The 20,688-nt window shown below is 39.0% G+C and overlaps 1 protein-coding gene across 5 annotated transcripts in view; it reads left to right on the forward strand.

The window, feature by feature from the left end:
* Positions 1-20,688, forward strand: part of MAP4K4 (mitogen-activated protein kinase kinase kinase kinase 4) — a 447,614-nt gene that overhangs the window by 246,158 nt on the left and 180,768 nt on the right. For all 5 annotated transcript variants that reach the window (XM_033948219.1, XM_033948217.1, XM_033948220.1 and 2 more), the window contains exon 13: positions 19,872-20,033. In XM_033948219.1, coding sequence (XP_033804110.1) covers positions 19,872-20,033 — 162 coding nt within the window. The remainder of the gene's footprint in view (positions 1-19,871; positions 20,034-20,688) is intronic.

Genomic DNA, 20,688 nt, shown 5'->3' on the forward strand with positions numbered 1-20,688 from the left:
TAGGAAGGATAGAAACATAGAAACATAGAAAAAAGCGGCAGAAAAGGGCTATAGCCCACCAAGTCTGCCCATTCCAAGTATCCTCCCCCCCTGAGTTTACTCCCTTAAAGATCCCACGTGAGTATCCCATTTTCTCTTAAAATCCATCACGCTGCTGGCCTTTATCACCTGGAGTGGGAGTCTGTTCCAATGATCCACAACTCTCTCGGTGAAGAAATACTTCCTGAAGTCGCCATGAAACTTCCCTCCCCTGATTTTTAGCGGATGCCCTCTGGTGGTCGAGGGTCCCATGAGCCGGAAGATATCATCTTCTGACTCGATGTGCCCCGTGATATACTTATACGTTTCAATCATATCTCCCCGTTCCCTTCTTTCCTCAAGTGAGTACATCCGCAATTTCTCTAGTCTTTCTTCATACGTGAGATCCTTGAGCCCCAAGACCATCCTGGTGGCTGTTCGCTGTACCGACTCGATTCTCAGCACGTCCTTTCGGTAGTGAGGTCTCCAAAACTGAACGCAGTACTCTAAGTGAGGCCTCACCATGGCTCTGTACAACGGCATCATAACTTCAGGTCTCCTGCTGACGAAACCTCTGCGGATACACCCCATCATTTGTCTTGCTCTGGAGGAAGCCTTCTCCACTTGATTGGCAACCTTCATGTCCTCGCTAATGATCACTCCTAGATCGCGTTCCGCTGTGGTCCTAACCAAGGTTTCACCATTTAGTACATAAGTTCTACGCGGGTTTCTCTTTCCCAGGTGCATTACCTTGCATTTTTTAGCATTGAAGCCAAGCTGCCAAGTAGTTGACCATTGTTCCAGCAGCAGTAGATCGTGTGTCATATTATCAGGTAATAAGCTTCTGCCTACTATGTTGCAAAGTTTGGCGTCGTCGGCGAACAGCGATACCTTTTCCCTAAGTCCTTGCGTCATATCTCTTATGAATAAGTTGAATAGAATCGGACCCAGGACCGAGCCCTGCGGCACTCCACTTATCACGTCCGATGCTTCAGATGGGGTACCGTTCACCACTACCCTTTGATGTCTGCCGCTCAGCCAATCCCCAACCCATGTAGTTAGAGTGTCTCCTAATCCTATCGATTTTAGCTTGTTCAGTAATCTTCGATGAGGGACGCTATCAAATGCTTTACTGAAGTCCAAATACACTACGTCCAGTGACTCTCCAGCATCCAGTTGTCTAGTAACCCAGTCAAAAAAGCTAATCAGATTAGATTGGCAGGATCTACCCCGGGTGAACCCATGTTGGTGTGGATCACGTAGTTTTTCTTCGTCTAGGAGTGTGTCAATATTCTGTTTGATCAGTGTTTCCATGAGTTTACACACTATAGACGTGAGACTCACTGGTCTGTAGTTTGCTGTCTCTGTCCTGCAGCCCTTTTTGTGGAGTGGGATTACGTTGGCGGTTTTCCAGTCCAAGGGGACCCTTCCTGTGCTTAGGGAAAGATTGAAAAGAACAGATAATGGTTCTGCCAGGACTTCCCTTAACTCCCTTAGCATTCTGGGATGTAGGTTATCTGGTCCCATGGCTTTGTTTACTTTGAGTCTTGATAGTTCGTCGTAGACGCTACTGGGCGTAAATTCAAAATCTTGAAACGGGTCTTTCTGGTTATCTCCCGTCTGCAGCTGTGGACCAACTCCCGGCGCTTCTCGGGTGAATACTGAACAGAAGTATTGGTTTAGTAGTTCTGCCTTCTCAGAATCTGATTCCGCAAAGTTACCGTCCGATTGCTTCAGGCGTACTATCCCATCTTTGTTTCTTTTCCTGTCACTAATATAGCTGAAGAAAGATTTATCCCCTTTCTTAATTTTCCGTGCTAACTCTTCCTCCATTTGGAGTTTGGACTCTCTGACTGCCGTTTTGACAGCTTTAGATCTGTCTAGATAGTACTCTTTTGCCCCCTCTCTGCCTAGATGTTTGTAGGTGATAAATGCGTCTTTTTTCTGTTTAACTAGGTCTGAAATTTCTTTACTGAACCATTGGGGTCTTTTGTTTCTCCTGCGTTTACTTACTGTCTTTATGTATCGGTCTGTTGCTTCGTGTAGTATGGATTTCAGAGACGACCACATACCCTCCACATTGTCAGATTTTGCTTGTTTATATAGCTCCTGATGGACAAAATCTCCCATGCTGCTGAAGTCTGTACCTCTAAAGTTGAGAACCCTTGTTGCTGTGTTTGTCTTAGGGAAACCTTTCTTAAGGTTGAGCCATACCATATTATGGTCGCTGGAGGCCAGTGTGTCTCCTACTGAGACTTCCGTGACGCTATCTCCGTTGGTGAGGACCAGGTCTAGTAATGCCTGATCCCTGGTGGGCTCCAACACCATTTGCTTGAGACGTGCCCCCTTTATGGAGTTTAATATTCTTTTGCTGCTACCCGTAGTCGCGGAGAGTGTGTTCCAATCTGCATCTGGCATGTTGAAGTCTCCTAGCATTACTAAGTCTCCGCGCAGCATGATGTTCTCTATGTCCTCAATTAATTCCATGTCTTTGTCCTCCTGTTGCCTGGGAGGTCTATATATCACACCAAGGTATAGGCATTTTTCTTTCCCTCTGGCCAGGTTCACCCAGAGGGATTCCCCGGTGTATCTAATATCTGTGATTCTGGTGGTTTTGATGCTTTCCTTAGTGTATAGCGCTACTCCTCCTCCCAATTTACCCACTCGGTCGCAACGAAGTAGGTTGTACCCTGGTATAACCATATCCCACCCATGCGATTCCGTGAACCAGGTTTCGGATATCGCTATCACGTCAAGATCGGCATTTGTTATCTCAGTCTCTAATTCTAGAATTTTATTTCCCAAGCTGTGTGCATTAACATACATAGCCCTCCATATCTGTGAAGAGATTCCCTTGTGAGTTAGTGTGGCTCCTAAATTATCAGTGATCTTTCTCCCTGAAATGTTGTGGGTATCCTTGGTACTTACCTTAGACTTTGTAGTGTGAATGCCACTTGCCTCCTCAGGGTGGTTTCTTACTGCTCTGGGATATAAGTATGTACCCTCCCCCAACTTACCTAGGGGGGATCATCATCTTAAACACCTCTATACGTCCTAACCATGAAATCAACATCTTATTCCACTTTTCCAAATTCTTCTGAATATCCATTACCAATGGTGTATAATTCCGCTGGAACAAAAGTGTCCAATCTGCTCTCATTATTATTCCTAAATAGCGAATAAGTCCCTTTACCTATCTCAAAGGCACTGATTTCTGCAATTCCTTGATCTTTTCTGTAGATGCTGATATATTCATCACTTCTGTCTTAGATAGATTAGCCTTAAATCCTAACAGTTGGCCATATTCACCCATAGCAATTTTTAGGGCATTCAAAGACATCGCTGATGCTTCAATAATAGCCCTAATATCATCAGCAAACAGAGATAATTTTTATTCTTCACCAGCCACCCTCATGCCTTTAATCTGTTGAGATTGTCTAATTTTCTGTGCCAAGGGCTCGATAATCAATGCAAAAATCAAGGGAGATAACTGGCACCCCTGTCTTGTCCCTCTCTGAAGTTCGAATGTGGAGGAATAAAGCCCATTTATTTTAACACATGCTAGTGAACTATCCAGTCTACGTATCTTTTTCCAAATCTCATACATCCCAAAACTGCTTCCATAAATTTCCATTCAACTCTGAATGCTTTCTCAGCATTGACTGAGACTGCCACCCATTCTGATCCTTCTTTTTTAGCCCTCCAAACCAGGTCTAAGACCTTCCTTATCCTATCAGCCGCCTGTCTCCCACTGATAAAACCCACTTGGTCCGGGTAGATAAGTGATGGCATAATTTGTGACAATCTATCAGCAAGAATTCTAGCCATAATGTTTGTATCTATTCCCAATAACGAGATAGGTCTATAAGTAGAGCACATTGTATTGTCTTTCCCCGGTTTAGGTAGAATTGTAATTCCTGCTAGTCTCATAAAATATAGTACAGTAATTGTTCCCTATTCTTTAAATTATTAAACAATCTAGCCAAAAGAGGGGTTACAAAGGATATAAACTTTTTATAAAATAGACCCGTAAATCCATTCATTCCTGGTGATTTACTTATCTTAATACGATGTACCGGTATTACTTCCCGTATTTCATCCTGTTATATCCTTATCTAATCTTTGAATCTCTGATTCTTACAATTAATTCATCTCTAGTTGAGATAGGTATTGTGTCAATAAAGCATCTTTTCCCTGATATTCTGATATATATAGTTCCTTATAGAATTCCACAAACCTATCCTATATATCTTTTTCTTTCATCATTATATCTCCTTGTTTAGATCATAAACTCATAATGTTACCTTGAAGTTGTTGTACCTTAATACGGTGCGCTAGTAATTTCCCTGCCCGGTTCCCAGATTCATAATGTTTAAGTCTGAGGTGGTTTAGATTAAATTGAACAGCTTCATCTTCCATTTTCCCCAGTGCCGTAAAAATTTCTTTTATTTGAGTCCTAAGCTGGTTCCCCCCCCTCACTCTTCTTATGTTGAATTAACAGTCTTATCAGTGTTTCTCTTAATTTTTTTTCCTCCCTTTCTCTAGTCTTTTTCTTATAATAGGCTCTAGAGATCAACTCTCCCCTTAAAACAGTTTTTAAAGATTCCCAAATCGTAATGGTGAGTAATGGTCAACATTATTATTGTCTAGAAAATTTCTAATATAATGCTTTATCCTCTGAACCACCTTAGGGTCTTTTAATAGAGTATCATTTAGTTTCCAATACTGTGTCTCTAACTTAGAGTGTCTCCATATTAAATCCACCCATATTGGGGCATGGTCTGCCCAATTAGTTTCCTCTATTTTTGCATCTATTAATTTACCTCCCAAAATCTTGTCCAAGCAAATCAAATCAATATGGGAGTAAACTTTATGTGGGGAAGAATAATAAGTGTAATCTCTTCCTAATGTGTGTAAGTTCCGCCTTTCATCTAATAAATTTAATACTTCCATGAATTTTTTAACATGTTTCCTATCTTTTTTAGTTCTATCCCCTTTGTTGCTCATAGAGTCCCAGCGAGGATCTAGAACCAAATTGAAATCCCCTCCCACCAATAATATTCCTTCTTGGTTTTTCAGAATTACACTCAAAAGTTCTTCAAAAAAATAGAGTAATGTTCTCAATGAATTTATTATATTTTATATTTTGTTAAATTCCTGGTAATATTCCTTTCTTAGAATGGTAATATTTCTCTTTGTTTCTCTTGAAAGATATAATGCATAATGTTTAATTAAATATCTAGATGAGTTAATAACTTATATTTAATTATATTGTATGGTAATTACAAATTATTAGGGAATTAAAATTCAATTTTATTAGTATTCATTAGAACATGGAGGGTTAATTTGGGGAAGAATTTATGGTTCTTAGGGGAAGATAGTAATTGCCAGTCTGTATGTTTGTGTTATTTTAAGAGATGGGATATGAGAGGGAATGGGAGTAGTTTTAGATTGGGATCCTGGATGTGTGCGGATGGATTAATTTTAATTTTGGTGAGCATGATATTAGGTTTCTACTCTCTAGTATATCTCTATCAAACAAAATAGCTTTAAAATTATATTCATTGAATGTTAATGGACTCGATCATTCCATCAAGAAAAAAAAGATTCTTAATTTTTTGAAAAAACAACAAGCTGACATATTTTATTCAAGAGACCCATTTGTCAGCGAATGATGCGGCTAAGTTAGAAGGTGGATAAAACATTGTTGTTGTTTTTGCTCCAGCAATAGGGAAAAAGGCAGGTGAGGCAATCCTAATTAATAAGACGATATCTGCTAAGTTTGATAACTTTTGGGCTGATCCAATGGGTAGATGGCTTTATGTTAATATGACTTCAGGAAATGATACCCTGACGCTTTTCAATATTTAGGCAACAAATACAAATCAGGCGGAATTCTTTAAGAAACTCCAATAAGTAATTCTTTCACTCGCCTAATTTAATCGTAGCTGGAGACTTTAATGCTGTAATAGATCCAATTATGGATAAACAACCAAGTAGATAATTGAAATCTTTAGGTCTTGATAATCTCATGAACAATTGTGGTTTAAAAAATATTTGGCGGATTTTCAATTTTAATACTCGGGAATTTAGATTTTGTTCCCTAGTCCATAGATCATTTTCAAGAATTGATTATTTTTTTGTTTCAGATAATTTAATTCAACAGGTCACAAAAGCTAACATAGATCCTATCATTTTGACAGATCATGCGGGAATTTGGATTGAATATCATTTCACTAAAGAGGATTCCCAGAGACCTGTTTGGAGATTCAGTAATACACTGCTTGCAGACTCAAACTTTTTAGAGGAAATTCAAATAAAAGTAAAGGAGGTTTTTCAACACAATGCCTTGGAGGAGATCCCTTTGGAAACTATATGGGATGCTTTTAAGGCAACCTTAAAAGGACAGATTATATCCTATTTGGCACATGTTAAGAAGTTTCTTAGAATGGAATTTTCTATTTTGGAAAAAATCTCTGACTTAGAATTAAAATTGGCTTTAAAATAGAATCCAGAAATTTTAACTGCCCTAATGAAGGATAAATATAAGTATAATGAGATTTGCTCATAATTGGCTAGGAAAGATTTGTTTCGTCAGCAGGCAGTGTATTATGGAAACTCAAATAAAGCAGGAAGTATTGGCTAACTATCTTAAAGCTAAAAAGAGAAGAGAAAAGATTGCAGCCATTAAAGATGAAAAAGGCAAGGTTGACACCCACATAACTGATGTTTTAAACCAATTTATTATAAAGCGTTATACTCTTAGCAATATTCAAATAAAGAAAATGAAGGTATAGATTTTTTTAATTCAATTTGTGGGCCCAAAATTCCAGAGCATGAAAAAGAAAATCTTGAGGCGCCTATATCTTTTTTAGAACTCCAATCAGAATTGAAGTCTCTTAAAGCAGGATCCGCTCCGGGTATTACAGTAGAGTTTTTCAAATATTTTCAAAGTATACTGTTACCTCATCTTTTCCAATTGTATCAGTCACAACTGACAAAAGGTCAGATATTAGGTGCTATGGCAGAAACTCTTACTATTGTTTTGCCAAAGCCAAACAGAGATCCCATGTTGGTTTCAAACTATAGGCCTATTTCTTTAATTAATGTGGATGGAAAAATCTTGGCTGAATTATTGGCTGAGGTTAGCTAAAGCTCTCCCTTATATTATTGGAATGCACCAAACGGGTTTTCTTGTTCAAAGACATTCCTCAAATAATACTAGATTAGCACTTCATATGCTTAATTTAGCAAAAACAATAGAGGATCCGGCCTTCTCAATCTCCTTGGATGCTGAGAAGGCCTTTGATCAAGTAGAAATGGGCTTTTATGTACCAAGCAATGGATTGGTTTGGGATAGGCTGTGGATTTATTCAAATGATTAAAGCCTTGTATAGTTCCCCCTCAGCCAGATTATATATTAATACATTCTCGGAGCATTTTTGTTTAAAGAGGGGAGTTAGACAAGGATGTCCCTTATCTCCTTTGCTTTTGATATTGTTTTGGAACCCTTGTTGTTGGCTATTCAGCAGGCAAAGGAGATACAGGGAATTCCATATGCAGGTCGAGATTATAAAGTTTCGGCTTACGCTGATGATATATTGCTTCATTTGAAGAATCCTGAATCGACCATCCCTCATTTACTGGAATTGATTGATCGTTTTGATAAATTTTCTGGATATAAAATAAATTGGAGTAAATCAGATGTTCTTCCTTTGAATGTACACTGTGTAAAAGGAATATTTGATCCATTCCCTTTCCTTTGGAAGGAAGAGGGAATAAAATACTTAGGTATAATGATTCAAAGGACATTGGAAAACACTATTACAGTAAATTAAAAATCCCTATTATTGAAAGTCAAAGAAATGTGTGAGCATTGGAACCCATCTTTCTTGGTGGGGGAGAGTCCAGACCATCAAATATTGATCTCGCCTATAGTTTGTTACCAAATGAGTATGTTACCAATCTATTTTCAGTTATCGTTTTATATAAAAAAATAAATGGGATTCTTTCAAAATTTCTTTGGCTTGGTAAAACTCTTAGAATAGCCTTAGTATCTTTGCAAAAATCTCAATCAATGGAAGGGGTAAATTTTCCAAATTTTTACAGACATTATCAAGCTTTTATTTTGCGTCAGGGTATATATTGGATCCTTCCTGAACTCATGGAGAATCTGCTAGCTTGGTTGATTCTGGAAAGTCATTTTATGGCCCCACTTCATCTTAGCCATATATTGAGTATCAAGCTTCCTAGCATATACAAGGGCAACATTATTTTTCATTCAACTTGGATTACGTTAAAATTTATTGATGCTTTAACGCCTATTCCGATACAGCAAACCACATGTCAATCCCTATGGTTGAACTCCAAGATTCAAATCGGCAAGACTAAAATCCTCTGGAAACATTGGTTGCAGGCAGGCATTGAATGATGTAATTTTGAATGGAATGATGTAATTTTGAATGAAAAATGGTAACTTTATTACAGTTACAACAATCATTTGATATGACAAAATCTCAAGGTTATAAATGGTTGCAGTTGAAACAGGCCATTCAGAAAGGGTTCCCTGACTGGCACAATTTTAAAAATCAGTATAGTTTGCTGGGTCTATGTTTCCAGATAGATTTTCAAGGGCATTAAGCCGCCAAGTGGTATAAATTAGTTTCTGAATATTTTGGAAAAAACCTCCTAAAACAAGTTTAAGAGACATTTGGAGCATCGAAACAAAGCAGAATATTTCTGCTACGCAATGGCCATGTATTTGGACTTGGAGAATAAGATGTACAGCGTCAGCATCTATGAGACAAACTTGGTTCTATTTGTTATATAGAATATTTTGGACCCCTGTTCGTTTACAAGTGGATACTTCCAAGTCTAATAGATGCTGGCACTGTCAACTTCAAGTAGGGACACTGGATCATCTTATATTTTATTGTCCGTTGATACTTAATTTTTGGAAGTCAATTTGGGGCAAAATTAATATGGTATTAGGTGTCTCTATTCCATTGTCGTATGATGCGGTTTTATTTGGGACATTGTTGAAACTTAATAGTCCAACTGACAAATATCAAAATAGACTTATTCTTATTATGACTGGGGTGGCCATGCAATTTAACTAGAAATTGGAAAAATTGTGATAGGTTGAATTTTTATTTTTGGTGGGAAACACTTAGATATGAAAGGATGATAGCAGAACAATCTGAAATTAGTAAGAGGTTCAAAGAGATTTGGAGTCCATTGGAGGCATTTGTCAAGCAGCAGAATGATTAAATCCTTAGTTCCTAAATTCACTTAGGGCTTCTTTTACTAAGGTGCGCTAGCGTTTTTAGTGCACGCTGAAGATTAGAGTGCGCTAACCCCTGCGCTACGTGGAAAATACTAATGCCAGCTCTATGGAGGCAGTGTAGCGTGCGCTAAAACCGCTAGTGCAGCTTAGTAAAAGGAGCCCTTAGTTTACACACATTCAGGTGGGAGGGAGGGAAAAGGGGATAGGGTAATTTGTTTCAGTTGTTTGCAAGAATATAAGTGCTGTTATTTGATATTTTTGAATGTATAATTGTTGCACTATTTATAAGTTTTGAAAATCAATAGATTAAAAAAAATAAATAAATTACAAAACAACCCAGAGCAAATGAAACAAACATCAAAACTACTCAAAGGACTAAAAACCAGAAGTGGACTAATACATAAAAGGGAATATAAAATGGAACTTCACAAAAAATGTAAACTATAGAGGGCAGGCACAATGCAGTGCTCGGCCTTTAGTTGTGTGGCAGCCACGAGGTCAGAAACATGGATGATCCACTGCAAGAATATACTATCAAAGAACAACATGCAGTAGTGCACTTTCTTTGGGCAGAGGGAATGAAATCTATAGAAATTCACAGTCAGATATTAACTCAGTATGGGACATAGCACTATGAATCAGTGAAAGATTTATGAGTGGGTAAAAAAGGTTTAAATTCAGAAGAAAGGTCACCCATCAACATCTTGTACAGAGTATTGGATCTGTCTAGGTGTGACAGGACAAAACTTGCATTACTTGGTGAAAAATATTGGAGATGAGACTTTTTTGAATCTGATCACTATGTAATGTAAAAACAAAACAAAACCACAGTTTTAAAAGACAAAGGAGTGTAAAACCATTTCCAGACTTTTGGTCGTATACCTTAAATCAATTTAGTGGCATGCTATTCTATGAATTAACACACTTTAACCTCCTCTTTACTAAGGCGCGCTAGCCGATTTAGCGTGCGCTAAATGCTAACACGTCCATAGAATATAATGGATGCGTTAGTGGTTAACGCACGCTAATATTTAGCGTGCCTTAGTAAAAGGACCCCTAAGTCAATTAACATGCACTAACAGTTCTAATGTGCATACTTTAAAAAAAAAATTAAATGAGCATGTGGAATGAATCAGAGTCTAAAAATGGAGAAAAGCCCAGTCATACCAAAAAATAAAATGAAAACTTCTCTTCACATCACTAGTGTTTAGTAGTAGTTACCTGTTTTTGATAATGTCGATACAAATTCTGTTTGTAATAGATTCTACTTTCCAGTGTTAAATTTAGAACTCATGTTCTAGTGTATCTGCTTCTGAGATCAAGAATTTTGGCCCCCTCTCTCATAATTTTCTCTAATATTTTTCTAGTTCAGGCTGCCACTTATATGTAGTACAAATTGCAAAACCATCTGGTGCTGGTTACTTTAACGGCTGAAAGTGCATTTGAGTGGAATTTTCTTGTGAATCATTAATAAGACTAGAAGTTCCATATGGAAATGTAATGGGCGAATCCTAGGCTTGAGATTTGTGCCTTATTTTCTGTTAATAACTATTTTTAAAACTTTATTGAAGAGAACCCATCAGAATATAGATTTATTACCTAGTGTGAGAATTAGACAGTTTATCGAATGAGACCAATGTGGGAGCTAAAAAGAAACTGCAGAAACTTTTTTTTTTCTTTAAAAATCATAAATTTATAAAAAAGCTAAGTTAAAACAAGCAAGGTGGGCAATGATGGAAATTAAGCAGACAGCACACTTAAAAAAAATAAAAGTTATACTTTCTTAATGTGTAAACCCAGACTAAGCAGATGTGATGACAGTTTGCAATGTTACATGATGAGCAGGATATCTAAACCAGTGATTCCCAACCCTGTCCTGGAGGAACACCAGGCCAATCGGGTTTTCAGGCTAGCCCTAATGAATATGCATGAGAGAAATTTGCATATGATGGAAGTGATAGGCATGCAAATTTGCTTCATGCATATTCATTAGGGCTAGCCTGAAAACCCAATTGGCCTGGTGTTCCTCCAGGACAGGGTTGGGAACCACTGATCTAAACAATACAGCATTGTTGCCCCCTACTGGTAAAAATACCTTAATTGCAGGAAGATTAATACCAAATAAGAAATTGTGTTTCATCCAAAACTGAAGGAGCTTAGTTTCTGGAATGCACGTGTTTGTGGTCCAGATGTATATTTATTTTTAAAATATATATATTCTGCATTATCTTAATATCCTAAGCAGAAAACAAAATCACACACACAATCTTGGTAAACCCACTACCAAACCAGCCACCTTAATTCTCAATCTAGGTCATATGTCTGTTGAAAGAAAGGTTTTCAGCTCTCTTTTAAAATGACTTAGGGCTCCTTTTACGAAGCTGTATTAGCGGCTATGCTATGTTAAGAGTCTAAGCGGGATGGTGGTTAACGGCAAGAGTGGATCCCTGACGAAGCGGCAACGAAACATGTCGGGTCCACCAGCCTAAGTACATCAACACTTTTGAAGATAAGTACATAAACTTCATTAGTCGTTTTAAAGTATAAAAAGTGTTCAAAATAAATATAAAAGTATTGAGCATCAGCCATTAAAAATTTAAGCCTTGACCGATGAGAAGGTTACACATGAATCTCCCCGATATGAGATCAAAACCTTTATGGGACGGAGGAGGGGCCTTTTTTTAATAGTGGCATAACATGAAAAAATCTAGAGCATCCTGTAATGACACTAACAGAAGCATTTATATTTTTTTATTTATTCAATTTTCTATACTGTTCTCCCAAGGGAGCTCAGAATGGTTTACATTAATTTATTCAGGTACTCAAGCATTTTTCCTTGTCTGTCCCAGCGGGCTCATGATCTAGCTAATGTACCTGGGGCAATGGGTCACAAGGAGCAGTGTGGATTTGAACCCACAACCTCAGGGTACTGAGGCTGTAGCTTTAACCACTGCGCCACACTCTCCCTAATTTTGTGCTACTTGTAACACTTTTGTCAAATTCTTGGACAATAATGAAAAATCAGACAAACTATACTTCTGGTACAAAAATATACTTCAAACTATACTTCATGGTACAAAAATATAAAAAAAAACAATCCTATTCAGAATGGCTCTGGTCTGAGAATTTAGTGAGGAAAGGGCACTAAACAAGGTAGGGGCAGTGATCTCATGAACTGCTTTTTTGGAAAGTAGGCTAAAATAGTGTTATAAAGAAATGGCTTTAATTGTATGCAACAAAAGCTTTTTGAAAACCTTGTTTGTTTTTCATCAGTTTTTGAAGAGATGCAAACCTCATGGTTATTCAAAAATAAATTTGTTACTAGGTAACCTATGCTGATTTCAGTGTTTTGATGGATGCAGATATGGAACACCAAACTTGATCAGGCCATGCTCTTGTGGGGGTCACATTTCAGTTGGGTGTAACAATACGAGGTATAGTTTTATATGGGACCTGATTGAAAGTCTACTGAAGGATTCCCAGGTACTTGATGTGAGAGAGGACATTTTGTAGCACTTAAAATTATGATATGGTGTGGGATAGGGAAGTTTGGGAGGGATTTAAGGTGGTCAGTTGGGGGAGGTCTTTATTAAATGGGGAGCCAGTAAGAGGAAACAGGTTGGCTTAAGAGAGTATCTTCTTGAACAAATTACCAAGCTGGAGAGCCAACATAACTGAGGGTGCACTGAGATAATATTTTAGACCTTAAATTAGCGAAAAATGGAGCTGCATAAATTAAGATTGGAAGCTATTGCACACAGGATGCAGCAGGTCCAACAGATGCACTTTGAATTTGGCAATAAACCTAGTAGGTTGTTGGTGAGAGAACTCAAGCAGAGGCAGAAGGAAACGGCTATTTATATAACAGCTAGTTATATAGTCGGAAATCTCCAAATTAATGAGTCCATTGGAGCTTATCTACAGACAGTGACTGTATCCACAGTACCTGCTACTGTGCAGGTTAAATTGGAAGCTGATTCACAGCACAGGCGATTTGTGATATTATTAAGCATCTTCCCATGAACAAAGCCCTGGGTTTAGATGGCTTTTCAGTTGGCATTTATAAATCATTTGCATTACAGCTAATACCATTGCTTATCAGGATGTTTGATGGTATACATCAGGGGGAACAGGTGCCCAGGACTATGAAAATGATTGGCTTTACTATCTAATGTAAGTCGGGTACAGATAATATGCTTTGTGGGTCCTATTGTCTGGATAGGGTCCTATCTCTACTGAGTTTAAATGTTATGATACTGGCCAAATTGCTTGCAGATTGACTGGCAACTTTACTCCCACAGGTGATTCATACAGACCAAACTGGATTTGTTAGGGCTATCTATTCTATTGGGCAGCACCTAAGAAAGGGACCTGCACTATGCTTTTAGGCTTGGATGACTATGCTGCACAAAGTAGGTCTGGGTGAAAGATACATTCAGTGGATAGCGAGCTTATACATTATACTGCCCCCAAGGCTGCAATAAAAATGATGGAAATTATTTGGCTGCTTTCTCTTTAGAATAGTAATTCCTAGCACTGTCCTGGAGGATCACTACAACAAAGAAAAATGGGGAGACCCAATAATCCACGATGAAAACAAAAAACTGTGGATACAGATATTCTGGAGATAATTTATTGGCATATAAAAACATGAAAATTCAATTAAAAAAGTACAATGATAAAAAAATACAGTGATAAAAATCCAACCGGACTTACACGCCTTCCTCAGGGGTCCAGTGGTTTGAAAACTCACATATAAAGAATTGGACTGAAAACAGTCTATTGTCTTTAAACATTTGAGCAAAGAACGCCGCAGACAAGCTGAAGTAGCAAAAAAATGCTAAGGAGGATCACCAGCCCGTCAGATTTTCATGATAGCCTTAATGAATATGCATGGAGCAGATTTACATGCCCGTCACCTTCATTATATGGTAATCTCTCTTGAGCATATTCATTGGGGCCGTCCTGAAAAATCAACTGGCTGGTGGTCCTTCAGGACAGGGTTGGGAACCACAGCTTTATAAAGAGGAACTCAACAAGGCTGTCCTTTATCACCATTGTTATTTGCCTTGGTGATGGATCTTCTGGCACAACAAATTTGTGCAACCCTGATACAAAAAGGTTTGAGGGTGTGTAGGGATGAGCAGAAGATATCTTTTTGCTGATGATGTACTGCTTACTTTGACTCAGCTCTTTACTTCAGTTCTTAATCTTGCACAGTTAACTACCTATGGGGCAGTCTTGAGTTTTAGAATGAATCTAGATAAAATGGAAGCTTTGAACATCAATCTACTCGGGGATGAGCTGATCCAACTGCAGGCAAACTTTCTCTTTGGGTGAGTTCATAATTCTCTGAAATGGAATCCAAATATTCTCCAAGTGTGAAGATTTATTTCAAGCAAATTATAATCCCCTGGTTAAAAAAAGGTTGAATCTCTCTCATTGGTTTAGAGATTCTTTTTCCTGGTTGGGTTGAGTAGGAATGGTTTAGATCAGTGCCCCTCAAACTGTGTGCCATGGCACAGTGGTGTGCCCCAAAGAGATTCCAGGTGTGCCACGAGGGATTCCAGAATTTTACTTTATTTTAAAAAAATTTCCTTCATAAATATACACTAGAATAGATTATATGTACGTCACATATGCAAGAGTCTGTTAATGTTAGTGTCTGTGTGCGTAAGGATACAACCGTCCAGACAAGCATCATTCTTTGATGCGATTGGTCCTTGAAAACTAACTGCAAGTAATTTTTAGGTTTAATTTTTATGCAATTCTTATGTTCTTAATCCTGAAAAACCTCTGCCTACTATTCCATTTATAATACTGAAATTAACTTCATGCAAAATTTAAAATTGTTTCATGCTTGAATAGATATAACATGCTCGATCAACAAGTCCATACTTATCTTGGTGGTTACGGCAGCCATGGCCAGACATGGACCCGTTTCACCAGGAATACTGGCTTTTTCAAGGATTCTCATAGGCTGCTACAATATTACCATATATACTCGAATATAAGTTGATCTGAGTATACAACAAGGTACCCTTTTTCCCCCAAAAAAGGAGGAAAAAAAGGTTGACTTGAATATAAGACTGGGGGGGGGGAGAGGCGAGGGTGTTTAATATTCATGTTCCCTGCCTTGATCTGTGACCTGCCCCTCCTCACTCCCCTGCCAGGCTCTGCACTCAGCTCCCTTCATTCCCTGCCAGGCTCTGCACCCTGTCCCACCTCCCTGTCCTGTACCCTGTCCTCCCTCTCAATGTCCTGCAGGCCTCCACTGACTGAGCCTGCTGTATGACCTGGTGGGAGCCCTCCCGTCTCCTGTCCCGGCGGACTTTACCAATTTTTTTTGCCTTTCTTCCACGTAACTTTTTGAATCCCTGGTGGTCTAGCAGTGTACCAAGAAGGAGCAGGCTTTCCGCACTTCTGCCCCATGTTTAGCCCCTCCAGAATGGCTGTCTCGAGTTCTTGCGGCCCAGTGGTATACTGGGATTGAGTGAGCTTTTTGTGCTCCTGCTCGTCCCTGAGCCATTCCCTGAATGGCTGCTGCCAGTTCTCACGAGTCTCAGTGCATTGTTTGGGTGAAGTCATGAAGTTGTGTTGATCAGACCAATGGTCCATCAAGCCCAGCAGCCTGTTCTCACGGTGATCAATCCAGGTCACTAGAACCTGACCAAAACCCATTCCATGCTACTGATCCAGGACAAGCAGTGGCTTCTCCCATGTCTTCTAAAATATGGAATCCTTCCCCCAAAGGGAGGATTTAATGAGAAATCAGAAAGGGAGATTTTTGGTCGTCGTGAATGTTAAAAGCACATTTCTGTCTCTGTCTGTGATATATTCAAGTTTCAAGTTTATTTGAATTTGATAGTTCGCTTATTAAATACTAAGCGAATTACATAATAAATTACATATTGAAAACATTAGAGAATTCTCTTAACTTGGCAGCAACATTGCAGGAGAAATGTATAGGTACTTTTGTTGTCTTCATAAATAGCCCCAAAATAAGATGTTTACTTGCACTTTCTACTTTAGGTAATCTGTTTTAAAAAATTCACTAAATGTGTTGGCTCATTGTTGTGGGTTTTCTTTTTTTAATTTCTTCAAAGTGCTATATTTTTAACAACTTTTTGTGTAAAAGCATCATTTTAAATGCTTTTCAATAAGTGGACTTTTATAAAGGAGCATGTATGCAGTTCTTGTCATATTTTGTAGCATTTTAAGCTGCTTTCCTGAGCAGAATAAAAGCATGTATAACCTACTATAATGCAAAAAAATTGAGTTGACTATTAGACCCACTTAGTCTGGCTAGTTGTCCCTTCCTTTGTGCTACTGCAGGTGCTACTTAAATCCAGTCATTTATCTCCCATTGTTTCGGCTTCTGCTTTTCTCGGTCTATTCTATAGTAAGCTTGATTTCAATTACTATTTAGGTTGCTATTGCTGGAAAGCAGTTCTGGAATTCCCTACCCTTTCAGTGATAAGGGATTCCAGGGAATTTCTGATTTCCATGATATTTCTGTCCTACTTTCATATCATGACTCTCTTCCTTAGGCTTCACTTTCTGTTGTAAAAAAATAAAATGCTTCACAGCCTTCCAACTTATTTCGTTTTTTTATTCTTAATTACTTTTTGAATATTTGCATAATTCTTTCATATTGAAAATGTATATTGTCCTGATTTGTGAAATTTCCACTTTAATTCTGTTTGAATTGAATTTTTTTAGATAGCAGAATTAAGAAAGTGTTTGTGTAATGATTGACTTTTACACACATATATTGAGGTTTATGTAAGTTTAAACTTCTGTGAAAATTTGTAGGCAATGTATAGCTCCTTACAAAGCAATGGTATTTCACATGGGGGACTTACAAATATAGAATTCACACTATTTCAATAGGTCGTGCTGTGTTTTTAAGAAGTGTGCAAAAGAATACTTGGTTTTGGGCCTAGCATTTCATGGCTGAAGTAAGGCCAAACATAGGGCCTTGTAGGTAGATTTATGGGTATAACAAATTAGTGCTACATAAACAAGTCGTGTATATCTAGTTTCTAGGGCAACCCATAAATACCTCCACGGATTCGTTGTTTTGCCATTTTATACTAAGACAGAGAACAGAACTATATGAAATATTTTATTATAGATATAAAAATATATAAATCACAAGCCAGCAGTAAATAATAACTAATTATGTGTTCACAATATCTCTGTATACATATATCTCTTAGCACATAATTATTACATAATAATTTAAATATAACTAATTCTTACACACTAGGTACCGTATTTGCCGGCGTATAAGACAACTTTTCAGTACCTTAAAATCCTCCCCAAAGTCGGGGGTCGTCTTATACGCCGGGTACTGTTTAGAGAGCTGCACGGGGATGCCCCTAGGGTCGCGGGGATCCCGTGGGGACGCCCCCTAGGGTCGCGGGGATCCCATGGGGACGCCTCCGAGGGTCGCAGGGCTCCTGCGGGGCTGGATGCTCAGTCTTCTGGATGTACGCGGCTCTTCTTCTCCCTACCTTCTCTGCTTGCAGCACAGAGCCGAACGGAAGTCTTCCCGACGTCAGCGCTGACGTCGGAGGGGAGGGAGGGCTTAAACAAAGCCCTCCCTCCCTCCGACGTCAGCGCTGATGTCGGGAAGACTTCCGTTCGGCTCTGTGCTGCAGGCAGGGCAGTTAAGGAGAAGGAGAGTAGCCTCGCGGTTCGAGTGGCTACCAAGGGAGAGGGGCGGCCGCCCCGCCCCGGTTGCAGCACAGCCGGCCAGGTTCCCTTACTTTTGTGGCACTTCCCCGACCGACCGATAACAGCCCGGGTCTGACAATCCTCCCTGCCCTGTAGCCGCGAATCTAAATTACCTTCTTACAGCAGCTGTAAGAAGGTAATTTAGATTCGCGGTTAAGGGCAGGGAGGTTTGTCGGACCGGGGATGTTATCGGTCGGTCGGGGAAGTGCCACAAAAGTAAGGGGACCTGGCCGGCTGTGCTGCACCCGGGGCGGTAGAGAAGGTGTGCGGAAGAAGGGGTAGTCTTATACGGCGAGTATATAACAAAACTCTATATTTTAACTAAAAGTTAGGGGGTCGTCTTATACGCCCAGTCGTCTTATACGCCGGCAAATACGGTAATTCCTTATAAAAATAAGTCCTGATTATAGCAGCAATCTATTACAGTTTATCACCAAGAGTACTTAACATCTCCTTTCCCAAAAACTAATAGAATTTCTATCTAGCCCAGCTGATAAGAAAATATAATTCCTGTCTCACCCTCAGATCAGGCCTCAACAGAATTGAGGAGATGGAATCCGTCTGTTTTCCTCAGTGTAGCAGGTTGTAGAATTTCTTCCGGTCAGCAAGAGTCCAATATTCACTGGAGCACGCTGTAAAGTCTGTCAGCCACAGTTCCTTATGTGATGGAAAATAGATCTGTTTCAAAAGCAGTTCTTTGTTTTCACTCTCATCCGAGAGCTAGGTCACAAGAGATACTTATCAGTTCTTAATTATTAGAAGGTGTATGTAGAGAAACCTATGCTAAGATCCAAGCTCCCTTACATCCCAGCATAGACTAGTAATTATTAGACACCTTTCTCTTTAGTTCTCGTCAGATGACACCTATTAGGACCAATCCAGAAACAGAGCCTGAATCAATAGCCTTTTCTGTCCCGAAGCCTTGAGAGGTGCTTTCCGAAGATAAGAACAGCAGAGCAGCTCCTACCTCCTCCAGATTTTTCAGGAACTGAGCACGTATCCATAGTGAAATGTCCTTGGCTAGAAACACATAGTTCTTGTAACCTACCCAGAATGCATCTGGCAGGCAGCAGACAGCAAAGATGATTTTTCTTGCAAAAGATTGTTCATGCTTCTTGACATCAGTGAGAGAGGCCTAACCTTAGGTGTGAGGAAGGAATCACCCCTACAGCCTCTTTCATCAAGCCAAATAGCATGGGCCAGTGTGGTAAATGCACTGAAGCCCATAGGGACTGATTGGACTTCTGTGCAGGTTTGATAAAAGAGGCCCATAGTAATTTTGTAGTGTTTCGGTAAAAAAAAAAAAAAAAAAATCCAGGCAGGGCTGATGTTATCACTTGGTGAATTTAGACAGGTACCTAGAGTGCTAGAATTTGAAAGGCAGCAAAAATAGCCATTTGAACTGGTGGGAGGGAGCAGCATGGCAGGCAGGGATTCTCATGACCACCAGCTGAAGAAAGAATGAATGAATTTGGCCAGATAGGTTGGTTGAAACCAATGTTGTGGTTATTTATTGCTCTTCCTCTTCCTTTTTTTTCCCTTAAGGCTAGTACTGGAGGCACATTTGAAAACAAATGGTAGGGATGCAGCATTAGGACATGCTGACCCATGTTCATGCATATTAAATGTTCTGTCAATACTGTCCTAAAGAAAGAGGAAGAAGAATGGATAATACGTTGGGTTTGATGGAGCAGGTGTAAGTTAGGGGAGTCAGCAGTTTAAGTGCAAGGTTCATTGGTCAAATGCACTCTCTGCATGTGTTGGCCCTGGTCTTAGGCTCCTGTTATAAAACTTCATGTATATTTTTAATTGCATTTTGCTTTAGCAACAAAGACGGGAACGAGAAGCTCGACGACAGCAAGAACGTGAGCAGAGGAGAAGAGAACAAGAAGAGAAAAAAAGAATGGAGGAGATGGAAAGAAGACGTAAGGAAGAGGAAGAACGTAGGCGAGCAGAGGAAGAAAAAAGGAGGGGGGAAAGAGAACAAGTAAGTAAATCAATAAAAAAAATGCTGACATTAACCTCTGCGCATGGTAGTGGGTTTTGTTTTCCATTAACTACTCCCCTGCTCATCCTTTTTTGTTTTTGTTTCCTTCTATATTGGAATCCTCATCTTGGCATTTCCATACAGTTTGTCATCCAAAATTGTAGAACTTTAAACTATTCATCTATAATTTTAAAGCACTAGATTTTCACCTCCTAATGGGATTTGGGATTATTTTAACCACATAGCTTTTGTCTTTGTCTTCCTCTTCTTCTTGGACAAAGGTTTTATCTGACTTTGTGGAAATGTGCAAAAGATGACAAGTTCAGTTGCAGTGGTGTGGCTACCATCCAACTTTAATTTTTAGTGTCATCATCCATATAAGTGCAAGTGCTGAAATCCACATAACAAAATTAAAAAGATAGTTACATGTTTTTAAATGAAGACCTGCAATTTACCTGTCACCACTTGGTTGAATAATTTATTTTTCTCAGAGGCTGAATTGTGTTAAAGATGTAAGCTTTTTTGCCCCTGCCTTCGCTCTGCCCCAAAACTTGCCCCTGTTTTGCATGTATAATTTTTGCAAAATGAGAAGGCCAAAGTTATATGTGGATGAAGTAATGTGGTTGCTGAGTTAATTCCCTTTAAAAGCTATGTA

This window comes from Geotrypetes seraphini, chromosome 6 (assembly GCF_902459505.1).
Source record: "Geotrypetes seraphini chromosome 6, aGeoSer1.1, whole genome shotgun sequence".
Taxonomy (NCBI): domain Eukaryota; kingdom Metazoa; phylum Chordata; class Amphibia; order Gymnophiona; family Dermophiidae; genus Geotrypetes; species Geotrypetes seraphini.